Source organism: Balaenoptera borealis (assembly GCF_965194805.1).
Source record: "Balaenoptera borealis genome assembly, chromosome: 7".
NCBI lineage: Eukaryota > Metazoa > Chordata > Mammalia > Artiodactyla > Balaenopteridae > Balaenoptera > Balaenoptera borealis.
This window is the reverse complement of record NC_138864.1, coordinates 115,077,603-115,090,020: the sequence shown is the minus strand read 5'-3', so window position 1 is coordinate 115,090,020 and position 12,418 is coordinate 115,077,603. Positions and strand designations below refer to the sequence as shown.

The 12,418-nt window shown below is 45.4% G+C and overlaps 1 protein-coding gene and 1 long non-coding RNA gene across 10 annotated transcripts in view; one reads left to right on the top strand and one right to left on the bottom strand.

The window, feature by feature from the left end:
* Positions 1 to 12,418, bottom strand: part of LOC309632627 — a 364,034-nt gene that overhangs the window by 312,677 nt on the left and 38,939 nt on the right. The gene's annotated exons all lie outside the window — the stretch shown is intronic.
* ATP6V0A4 (ATPase H+ transporting V0 subunit a4) overlaps positions 1 to 12,418 on the top strand; it is a 72,864-nt gene that overhangs the window by 47,079 nt on the left and 13,367 nt on the right. For all 9 annotated transcript variants that reach the window (XM_082400284.1, XM_082400282.1, XM_082400281.1 and 6 more), the window contains 4 exons: positions 1,194 to 1,351; positions 4,700 to 4,793; positions 7,985 to 8,103; positions 10,135 to 10,351. In XM_082400284.1, the coding sequence (XP_082256410.1) occupies positions 1,194 to 1,351; positions 4,700 to 4,793; positions 7,985 to 8,103; positions 10,135 to 10,351 (588 nt within the window). The remainder of the gene's footprint in view (positions 1 to 1,193; positions 1,352 to 4,699; positions 4,794 to 7,984; positions 8,104 to 10,134; positions 10,352 to 12,418) is intronic.

Here is a 12,418-nt window from a genome sequence, read left to right as displayed (position 1 = left end):
TTCCACATTTTCTGTGAAGTCCCTTCATAGCGTTGTGAAGGTTGAGACAACTCAAGTCTGCATTGTTTCAAAGTTAATCAGTTAACGTCACTTTATGTCCACTGTAATACATTTTATAAACTGGAAACATGCTTTTCACTCTTCTGAATTTTAAGAATATCTGCAATCTTTAATACAAGTTGACTTAAGTTGAGCTAGTTCAATGATGTCATAGTAAGTCAGTCATAAGCAGGGTTAGTGGGAGAATCAACCTGTGACCAACAGAGTTTTCCATGGCAAGCATCTTAACAGCTGTGCTTTCCTATAATAAATATTTAAAGTCTCCAATGGGCACTTCAGCAGTTCTGAGAACGGCTGATACACATCATCCAGTCCTACGGAAAACGCTTTACTCTTCTTGGTGGATGTGCTTAGACGGAGACTCACTGTTATAACAAGACCCCAAATGAGTGTAGACTTCACTTGCTGTAAAACTTAGCAGCATAGGAGGCAGGTCCCAGAAGCACTTGAGGCAGCCGCCACCCACTTTCAAGTCCCTTCCGTTATAAGGGAGGCCTCAGCTTCTTCTTCAGTTACGTTTTCTAACCAAGGCTGAATTAAAGAATATGAAGCTTTGGAGGGCTTCCCTGGTGGCACAGTGGTTGAGAATCTGCCTGCTAATGCAGGGGACATGGGTTCAAGCCCTGGTCTGGGAAGATCCCACATGCTGCAGAGCAACTAGGCCCGTGAGCCGCAACTACTGAGCCTGCGCGTCTGGAGCCTGTGCTCTGCAACAAGAGAGGCCGCGATAGTGAGAGGCCCACGCACCGCGATGAAGAGTGGCCCCCGCTTGCCACAACTAGAGAAAGCCCTCGCACAGAAACGAAGACCCAACACAGCCAAAAATAAATAAATTAATAAATTAATTAATTAATAAAAAACAATATGAAGCTTATAGGGCTTTGTTTCCACAGTAACAGCTACCATTCTAGGACTTTTCTGAATCACCCGTAGAAGCTCAGGAAAATCAGGATGTGTGTGCCCTGTCTGTTTGGATCACTTTGATGCCTGCCTGGTCACATGGCCCCTCTGTGTGGGATGCCCGTGTGCCTTGCAGTGGCTGTCCCAGTGGTGCTGGAGGCATCCTGTAGCACACGTCCCCGGGGTCTGGTTCAGAGCCCACTGACAATCGCCCTCTGTCTCCCTGGGGCCAGATTTGGAACACCTTCTTCCACGGGCGCTACCTCATCCTCCTCATGGGCATCTTCTCCATCTACACGGGCTTGATTTACAACGACTGCTTCTCCAAGTCTTTCAACATCTTCGGTTCTTCTTGGAGCGTCCAACCCATGTTCAGAAATGGCACATGGAAGTAAGTTGGGACAGAACTGGGTCACTCAGTGGCCATCCAGGTGGCCTCAGTGACGGTTCTCGTGGCCGGGGGATTCTACGCCTGGCTCTGCTCAGAGGTGCGCCCACCACTTCAACAAATAATTTGATTTTACCTATTGAGTGTGAGACCTTGTACCACTTCCTCAGTAACTGCACAGGTAACTGTAACGCATGGAAAGAGTTTTTAAAACTTCAGCTGAATTAAGTAGGTATCCTGGAGTGCATCCCATGTGCCAGGCACTGTTGCGAAAACAACGGTGGACAGCTTTTATAAACTGGGCATCCGAGTAGCAGTCGTGGAAGTGAGGCTTCCGGGAGAAGGAGGTGGCGTTTGAAACATACCTCGCTTGGCAGAGAATCGGGGATAGAGTGAAATTATGCAGCCACATACTTCGGACAGAAGGCTTGGCTTTAAGAAAGGCTGATGCAGGTTTGAACTATATATAAGTGATTGGTTTCCCGTGTTCAAAGCCCCGGACTCACCAGAAGGGCATTTTTTTTTGACTGCTCAGAGCAGCTTGATTGAATGTTGAAAGCAAAGGAGGAGATGGTTAGTTTTGCGCTACTGTACTTGTTCCCTGTACTTGTGGGTGACGGGGTGAGGAAGGCAGAGGGTAGGGTGTGCTGGCTGGGGAGGAGGAGTTTGGGCTGCAGGAAAGAGAGACCTGGAAGCTCTCTGCATCCCCCCCCAGCCACACCTTCCGCAGGCGTCCCCAGTTATTATGCGGTGTATCAGACACACAGTCATCAGGATGGAGACAGCGCTTCGGAATGGACACTTTTATGGGGAGGGAGAAAGATTTTCGAGTTTGAGGGGTGGGTCAGTGTGATGAATTGGGGGAGAAGAGGAGGGCAGTGGTGGAGCAGGGGCTTCGAGGGACACACGTGGGAATGTTGACTCCCTTGGGATCTCTGGGGCACCTTCGGCCGCCTGCATCACACACTCGAGACAACCACAGTGGTTTCCGGGTTACTTTGCGAGGCCTAAAAGTCCCAGGTGATGTTCCCTCACGTCCGCCCACTCAGCTGCTTCAGGACAGCTTCAGGTTTCTCTGTCTCTTTCTGGAACGTCCAGCGGGAAGTGTGACAGGAGAGCACCGCGAGAAAGGGGAGGCGGAGATGTGTAACCATATCTGCAACCTTGCTTCCATCATTTCGCTCTCAAGCATGGTAGGACTTTTTACTTAAGGCACGTCAGGGGTCTTATCTGCTCACCAAAATCTGCACCACACATCGTAATTTGGGGGAGAGAATACACCGTCTGTCTCATCCGAGGATTTCTCAGTTAGGAAAGATTCAACGCAGGGTTCCTTTCGACGTGAATGTTCCTAAGTGCATTTGGGGTCTTGGTGCTGACTGAAGGCCCAGGGGGGCTCAGGGGTTATCGTAGTACAGGTGGGTGTGTCACAGAGGCTCCGTGCATCTCCTTTTAGTCCCTTTGCTGGGTCCAAGTGCCCTGTAGTAGAGGACAGGAATGTTGAACAATAAATAAGTAGATAAAAATGAAGAAGAAAACATTTTGCAGGACTACAATTACAGATGGCTATGTCTATGGGGTTTTGTTTGATTTTCTCTGCAATGAGTATCCTGAAGAGATGCCTAGAGGAACAAAACTTTCATAACATTTGGAGAGAAATTGCTGAGTTTTGCTCTTCAGCTTTAAACTCATAAGCACAGTGATGGATCCCGAAACATGTGTTAAATCAGCATAACTTCAGCAAACTATTTACACAGAATTTCATTTGCCCTGGAGTGTGATGGAGAAGTCCAAGTCAACTGGTTTGCTGTCACTCTGCAAACGTGGGTTGGAATATTGTTCTTTTGTGTGCACGTAAATTACCCTGGCCCCAATTCCAGGTTGTGGAGGCCAAGCCTAGTCGGAGAGACCCCAAGCTCGGCCCCACGCCCAAGCATGGATGGTATGAAGCAGACCCTCTTCAGCAGGGAGGCGAAAGGAAATCGTAGGCATCCATCAGAGCGGCAAAGGGCACAGCGGGCTGATTTTGTCACTGGCCACAAGCTAGGTCTTGGGCCTGCTTTCCCTGACAATGGGCTAGAGACACTGTCACACCATCCTTCAGCCACAGACCACAAGAATCACGTGTGTTGCCACCAAAATTGGGTTGATTGACTCAGTGAGGGAGATGGTGCCCTCTGGGGATGGTGGGCATCTCAGTAAGAGGGTGTTAGAAGGGCTTAGAGGATTTGGCCTCTGGGAGGATAAGGGGAATGTTGGTCATTTTTGTGGTTTGGACAACGTCCTTATTTTGAACTGTCCATATTTTGATATCAGATATGATTGTGGGGTGGTCTTGTTTTTGTCTTGATTCATGATGGTCACAGGGTGGCCTTGTCTGATGTTGTTCTGTGACACAGATACTATGGCTTAGCTGTGGGCGCCAGGCCAATTCCCTCTTTTTTCTTTGTTGACACACAAACACATCTCTGATCATCAGATCCAACCATTTGCACTGAGGCGTGCTGTTAGGACAGGGGTCTAGGTCTGAGATGGCCGGTCAGGGCCAGCTGTTTACACTGTCCCTGAGGGCCTGGTCAGCATAATCAGGCTTCCTAATTTCCCCTGTGCTACCAAATACCCACCACTCCCCAGCTGCAGGGGGGAGGGAGTGTATTTCTAGGCACCCTGTCAGCGTTGCCAGCGTTCTGTTCTTCATCCTTTCAAATACTCATCCTTGGGCCCCTCCATAGATGTGTGCTCTTAAAAAAAAAAAAAAAAAAAATTAAGCCCTAATGTTCTTGACCCCTTCAGGTTTGCACAGATGGTAACAAATTTCCTGCCCATTGACATTTGTGCTTCTGGGTGAGAATGGGACACAGATTTAAAGGCAGTTAATGGACCACAGCTTTCAGGGGCTGAGTTTCCCAGAGGTCAGGGGCCATGTGTGAAAGCCAGTTCACTCCTCCGGGATCATTTCTCGTGCTCCCAGGAGAGATTTCCCAGGCTGGTCCCTAGGGCTGGGTTTTATTTCCTCTATGCTCCTGTCACCCTTGCCCCCTGCCTCTTTTCTGATGTAATATAACTTTTTCTTTACTATACCCAGTCAGGCTGAGAGCCCTTTGGAAACTCAGACTGTGACCTCCTTGGGGGCCAGATGGTAATTTCTGTAGCTCAGTACCTAGGGTGATACTCAGCACATAGTAGGTATTCAATACCCATTTATGGAATAATTGAATGAACCAATTGGTGAGTCGTACCAACAGTTAGGCTTTGATTGGCTTGCAAGTGGATGACTGATGGTACTATAGTATTTTTCCTACCTCTAGTTGATCATTGGTTTTGTTTTGTTTTTCCTTTCTCCCTCTGTAGTACACAAGTAATGGAAACAAATCCACATTTACAGCTGGACCCAGCCGTTCCGGGAGTTTACTCTGGAAATCCATACCCTTTTGGGATTGATCCGGTAATAATGTCTTCTGAGATTAAATATTTATTATGTAAAGTGTCTTGCTGAGGAGATCTCTGTGTGGAGGGGACGAAAGTGCCAGAACCTGTCAAATCCACCAACTTGCACTGAGATAGAATAGCATGTCCTGGGGGTTTTTGTGACACACTGCACTGGATTCAAGTAAATGTCCTACCTGTACCCTTTACCCAACCCCTGGGTCATTTTCCATGCAATTCCCCAAACATCTGCCTCTTTCTTCTCAGTTACACCCCTGGTGGTTTACCATTGCTTCTTTAAAAGGCCCTTGGTTGCTTGGAAAGTATGCATATTAGATAAGCAATTTAGCATCCTAACCAAGTTCCCAACTTTGGCGTTTTCTTGCAGTGATTAACATCTCTCTTTTTCCTAGGAAAGTGTGGATTTGCTTTTATATTTGCTTTATTTTATTGCATAGAATTATACAAGTTTTAAAAAATGTGTTAACTTTAATGGTTTGTTATATCTACCTCAATTGGATTTGAGCCAAACAAACAAAGGTGCTTCTTCGCCCAGCCTGCCAGGTACAAAGGGGTGTCAAGAAGACACACATCCCTATTTGGGTAAAACCCCTCACACGATGGCTTAGCACCATATTGCCACCAGGTGGCGGCCTTGTGCTCCAAATGAGCACAAGGGTCTGGAACTGAACTTGGCAGGTGGGGTTCCTAAAAGTTTCCTCTACGCTCATTTTGTTGGAAGAGAACGTGAGACCGCAGTTTTACTTGCTGACAGTTGAGAGTAATATAGCACTGGCCCTAAAATTGGTCCTCTGGTCTCTCCTATCTTGTGGGTCATCTCCTCTTCAGTTTTCCTGTTCCTCCCACTTGCTGCCCACCTCCTGTCCCTTATAAAAACAGCAAGCATCACCCAGGATTGGTTTATACTTGCCACCCAGGGGCACTTGCATTCTAAGTTTTATCAAAAGAGGTGAAGTCCTTGAAGTCCTGTTTGTAAGCTGCAAAGTGCTAAAAATATATGCAAGTTGTTATTTTTGTAGACTGGAAGGCTTTATCTTCGGTCCAAGGAATTTCATGATTAGCAAACAGGCAGCGGAGGAGTATTAGAGGGGAGTGATTTTTAGGGTCTGGTTGACCTTCCTTTCCTTTGAATCTCATTGCTCCTACTGTCCTGTCTGTTCTCTTCACAGCCCCCATGTAATGCATCAGCAAATCCCGTCTACCCAATTTTGCTCCTCATGGACAAAGGGAGGGTAGCAAATTTGACGATTCAGAATTGAGTGGTCCAGTCTTTACTCTGTGTGCAATTTTGTCATCTGCCCACTAGTTAGAAAAGAAAAATGTGAGGGTGAGAGGGAAGGTGGGGTGTTGAAAATAATTAATTTTTTCCTAGTAACATTTAGATTTTTAAAGATTTTTGGTCTTTTTAAATATTATAAAATAATAATATATATGATTAAAAACCCATATAATACAAAAATTATTAAAAAATAAAAAGATAAAGCAGAAACTAACACACCATTGTAAAGCAATTATACTCCAATAAAGATGTTAAACAAAAATAAAAAAAATAAAAAGAAAGAGTTGCCTTTCTTACCTTTCCTCTTCCTGCAATCTGATTCTCCAGAGATAATCTCTTTAATAGAACATTTCTGTGCTTATATTAGCACTTATATATATTAATGAAGGGTTTGATTTTTATATAATGTAAATTTCTACAGCTGCATTTATTCATGCTGTTGAGCATCTATTTGTGAATCAGATCACAAAATATTCGGGCATCAGAGCTGAGGGGGCTTTCTAAAGGCGTCTGTAAATATTTTATAATAAATGAACATTACACGATGGTTACAAGCCCATGATTTAGAATCAGATAGGCTGTGTTTAAATCTTGGCTTTTCTATTTACTTGCTATGTGATTTTGAGCAAATTATCATCTCTGGGTCTGTGTTTCCTCATCTGTAAAATGGGTATAATAATAGCCCTCATAGAATTGCTCAGAAGAGTAAATGAATTTTATAGGTAAAACACCCAGAAGAGTCTGGTGCATAAACAGAGTAAATGCTCCATTTGCTGTTGTATTATTTCTCCTTGGGTGTGTAAGTAACTTAGTCTCCCTGAGATTTTGATAAATGCCCTTATCTGTAAAATGGGAATACTTATAACTATCTCATAGAGTTTTTGTTAGAATTAAATGAGATAAATACACTTAAAGAGCTTAGTATGTACCTGGTACTTAACCGTGAACATTTTTTAGTTTTTCCAAGCTGGGTCTAAGGTGTACTGGTGACCCTGCCCTTACTGTGTTGAGTGATTCTGTGGAGACTGGCCAACCAGGGGGGCAAAGGGAAAAAGCAGAGGGTGGAGGGCAAGGTAACTGTGCACTGAGGCTGAACTAGGTGGATGTCGACCCCTTAGCAGAAGCAGAGGAGTTTGGAGGAGGAAATAGTTTAGGAGGAAAGAAAAGAAGACCCTGTGGCTTTGTTAGTTCTGAGGAGCAAACCCTCCAGATGCCTGAAGTTCCAGAGGGGTCAGAGGTAGGAGCAAGGACTTGAATCATTCGCTTGGGGGTGGGTGTTGGAGATTTCTGCGGGGAAGAAGAGCGTTAGTGACGGGGGCCATTAACCAGGGTGAGGCCACGACAGCCCCCCAGCCGCTGAGTGCTTGTTCTGTGTGCCCGTCTTGTGTGGGCAGGACAGGTACATGCGTCCCTGTCTGTGCCAATAAATGTTGGCTACAGGAGTGGCTTCTTGAGAAGGGCCTGGGAAAATGCTTTGTAATGTAAAGCGCTATAGAAATGCAGAGTAAAAGGTGGTATTATTAAGAGGGGATTGGCTAAATTCATGGGCCAGAGATCTACACCATTAATGTGGGAACCCAGGCAAGTTTGAGATCTCTCCATAATGTTTCAGAATGTCTTTTCATTTAGAACAGGGGAAAAATCATGTCGGTTTTTTTTTTTTCTTCCAGTTACTTGATGTTTTACTAATGGTGCTATTGGTTCGGACACATTTGTCATGAGAGTTGCCTTTATAAGGGGTTTGGTCCTTTTCTTTTTTTCTGAGCCTAAAATGCATGTGCTGAACTGGACAGAAATTTGAAAATGTGGTTCCCAGAGCGACTTTTTCAGGGGAAATCGAGCTCTAGCCCCTGACTCTGGGAGAACTTCTAGACTCTGGTCTCATGTCTGTTGTCACGTTTCCCTTCCAGATTTGGAACTTGGCTTCAAACAAGCTAACATTCTTGAACTCCTATAAGATGAAGATGTCAGTTATCCTGGGAATTGTCCAGATGGTTTTTGGTGTCATTCTCAGCCTTTTCAATCACATGTAAGTTTCACAGTGAACTTTCTGCCTGTCGGTCTGACCATGTTGGGGCTGAGTAGCGGCAGAGCCACCAGTTCGCTCCCGTGTCCCTCTGTGCAAGTTTCCTTCCTACGGGGACTGCTTTCCCCGGTCTCTTGGCTTGAGCTCGGACAAGCTGGTTTGCCAGAAATGGCACCTCTGTTTCTCCTGAGCTGGGTGCACCTTTCACCGCAGAAATATTTGGGGGTTCAGCAAGAGACTGCAAGGCCGCAGTGCTGTGTGTCCTCCCAGCCTGCAGGGCCTCCGTTGGTGCTATATCCAGGCTAAGCTCCCACGGGCAAATGGGGACATAAGTACATTTTGGCCAAAGTGCCCTCAGATTCTGAATTCCATTTGGTATAATTTCTTCCTGCTGGCAGTGGCCTCTCTCTCATTTCTTTGACTGTTAATGTTCTCCCATCTCTTCTTTCTGTTAAGATTGATCTCTAGAAAGCTTCTCAAACTTGCATATTTGTGCTAAAGTTGTAAGTGTTTGAAAACAGCCTCAAATCTGCCTATTTAGAGATCCTTTTGTGGACATGGCAGCTTGTAGGTATTGCTGAAACCCACCTGCCAGGAGGTCAGCACAGTGCCAAAGAAATGGTACAGAGTTTAGAGTCAGAAATTTGACTACTGGTTCTAACTCTTTATAGCTGTGTGATCATAGATGTGTAGCTTAACGTCTCTGAGATCGTTTTCTGCTGTAGAATGGGAACAGAGGAGTCAGGATGGGTCGGCTATCGTGCAGTAACAAACAACTCCCAAATCACAGTGGCTTATGACCGTGACGCATGTCATCGTGGGCCACCGGGGGCGCTGCTCATCTCGTCCTCACACTGGGACCAGAGCTGATGGGCTGCCACCACCGGGAAGCTGCCAGTTGCTGTGACAGGAGAGTGTGGTCAGTTACACACTGACTTTTAAGCTTCCACCTGGCGTGACACATGCCACCTCCATTCCCATGTCATTGACCAGAGCCAGTCACTTGGTGACCTCCAATCAGAAAACCAATAGATGTACGATTCTACTTAAAAAATAAGAACTATTTAGTGAGTAAACGAATGACAGCGCCTTGGTACTACTGCCTGCCTGAAAGTGCCGTGAGAGTTAAATGAGAGATAAAACCAGGAAGTGCTTTCTGGGCTATGATTGACATCGTGTGTCAGGCTGGCCTCAACTATCTCTGGTTAATCCTGCTTTATCATGCGATCTCCATTTTTCCCTCCAATAACTCTTACAGTTAACAAAGGGTCTGGGGCCCTTTTCTGACATTTTAACTGGGTGTCCCCCAACTTAGTCTCATGGGACTCTCTCTATGTCTTAGAGTAGAAGTTGGCAAACTTTCTCTGTAAAGGGCCAGATAGTAAATGTTTCAGGCTTTGCAGGCCAGATGGTCTGGGTCACGGCTACTCAATTCACGTGTTGTAGTGTGAATGCTGCCACAGACTCTATGTAAACAAACGAGTGTGCATGTGTTCCAAGAGAACTTTCTTTATCAAAACTGAAATTTGAATTTCCTATAATTTTCATGTGTCATCAAATATTCTTTTGATTTTTTTCCCCCCAACCATTTAACGATGTAAAAACCATTTTTAACTTGTAAGCGGTACAAAACTAGGTGATGGACTCAGTTTGGCCTGTGGGCCATTGTTGGCCGACCCCTGTCCTAGGGCATCCTTAGGGGTAAAGCTGCCAAGCCGTGCTTCTATATCCTTGTACCATTAGCTGTGTTGATACGAATTAGGTCTGCATGGGAAGCTGTGGCCAGATCATCAGTTGTCTATGTGAGCCTGCCCTCTGCCTCAGACTTTATCTTCTAGACCCTGGTTCTCTCTGAACCTTTCGTGCAAAAGCACCTTTCTTCCTCATCTTCTCCAGCCATGCATGATTGCCGCTTGCCTGGGGAGTGGATGCAGGTTTCAAAGAAATGAACATTTGGTGATTTGGAGAGAACAGTGAGTTGTTGGCATTCCTTCAGTGTTCTGTCTTGTATGTGTGTACGTTTCCCACCCTCAGATTCTTCAGAAACACTCTCAACATCATTCTGCAGTTCATCCCTGAGATGATTTTTATCCTGTGTCTTTTTGGATACCTGGTTTTCATGATCATTTTCAAATGGTGCTCCTTCGACGTCTCTGTGTCCCGACAAGCCCCAAGCATCCTCATCCACTTCATCAACATGTTCCTGTTTAACTATAACGACCCTTCGAATGCACCCCTATACAAACATCAGGTACGTATGGGGTTTTTTTCTTCTTTTACGCACTTGATTATGTTAAATCTCTCTCCTACTCTTCGGTATTGCAGAGAGTAATTATCTGCAAGACCGAGCCATCTCAGCACCCGATGTGTTAGGTTCTTCAAATTTCAGAAGGTCTTATTGGATGAATGTCTGGGCGCTGAGGGCAGTGCTGTGGTGTGACTCCAGCCGTTCCTATCTGGGTAACACATGGGAGGGATTATTGCTGTGGGGTTGAAAATCAGCTTGTACGTTGTCTGGGAAGAAAGAAAAAAATAATCCTTCAGACTGATTGGCTTGAAACTGTAAATGCTCTAAATAGCACCTTAAAAATGAATAATCTTTTATTATAAAAGTAAACTCTAGTTAAGGTTCACAAGAAAGAAAATTGAAATAGAGTCAAGAAGAAGCATCCCTCTGTTCACATGGGGAGTGAGTTTCTGGAAAACTGAACCAAACTCATGCTGTCCTATGAGCTTCCATGGCTAATTGGAGATGCTTTCTTTCTTTTTTTCTTTGGGCTCTTCTTCTATGGGTGATACCTTCCAACAGTTGGATGTTATTGCCATTCTGACTTCTGTTTCTTTCAGCCTCATTATCAACTTAATATTTTATTTTAAAAAAGTATAAATGTCCCATGAGAGGTGGGTATAAAAATATCTCGGTGGCTAATTTTTAGTAACACAAATATTTCTTTTCCTCTGGCCTCTCCCAGTGATAACCTGATCATATTGTTTGCTGGTAGATTTTCACTACGGGAGGACCCACTTATGTAGGTTCTCATTCCTCTGGATCAAGCTCTAGGGCTAGATTCCCAATACCAGGTGGCCCTTCAGTGCACATGGCACCTGCCAGTGATCGCTCGTCCTGGGTCCCAGTTACAGCCGTGCTCCTCCTACAGCTGCACACGTCCTCATGAGTTTGAATCCTAGCTGTGTTCTCCTCCCCTACAGAAGGAGCAGATAAGAAGAAGAAAAAGTAAGGAATGATTTTAGATAATAATCAGAGACGACATATAGCTCTGAAAGCTCTCTTGTATCCCACCTTACTGTTGTTGCACCCGTTTGTTATACATCGATGGTGTAGGAACCATCCCTAGACTATTGGCATTAAATGCACGTATCTGGAAGGTTCATTTATGCAATGCTGGAGTCTAAACGAAAGTTCACTTGGAGTTCCCAGACAAGTCTTCTCTTTGAGGCACGGTACTCAGATTCACCACATAGTTCATGTGCTAATTCTTTTCCTAAAGACTAAAGTCCTGTCTTAGTGCGCTGAACATTGAACAGTGAATGGCTTTTCCAGCTTTTTTCCATTCAAAAATGTTATTTGGAGTTGGCTGGTTTCCACACCCTGGAATGAAGATTAATTATCTAGACACAGTTTGCAGTTTCCATAACCTCATCTTCCCATCATACAGCTGGAAGAGACAGTGTAAGTTACTAACACAGCCTCCTCCAAACACTGCCCTGGTTGCTTCGTGCCATGTTTCAATACCAAAGAAGAAGAGCAACAGATAAGTAGACATCTCTGGTTGCTTTGTACATTGTGAGGGGAAAAGCATGATATCAAAATGGGCAAATGGCAATGAGGTAGCTTCGAGGACAGAGGCCTGGGACTGGCAAGTGCAGTGTGTGTTCCCATGGATCTCCCCCTTCTTGGGAGCAGTTAAGAGTGGAGGAGGGGGCTTCCCTGGTGGCACAGTGGTTGAGAATCCACCTGCCAATGCAGGGGACTGGGTTCAAGCCCTGGTCCGGGAAGATCCCACATGCTGCGGAGCAGCTAAACCTGTGCGCCACAACTACAGAGCCTGTGCTCTAGAGCCCGCGAGCCACAACTACTGAAGCCCGTGCGCCACAACTACTGAGCCTGCGCTCTAGAGCCCGAGAGCCACAACTACTGTAGCCCACACACGTAGAGCCCATGCTCCACAACAAGAGAAGCCACCGCAGTAAGAAGCCCGCGCATCACAACAAAGAGTAGCCCCCGCTTGCCGCAACTAGAGAAAGCCCACGTGCAGCAACGAAGACCCAACGCAGCCAAAAATAAAATAAAATAAAA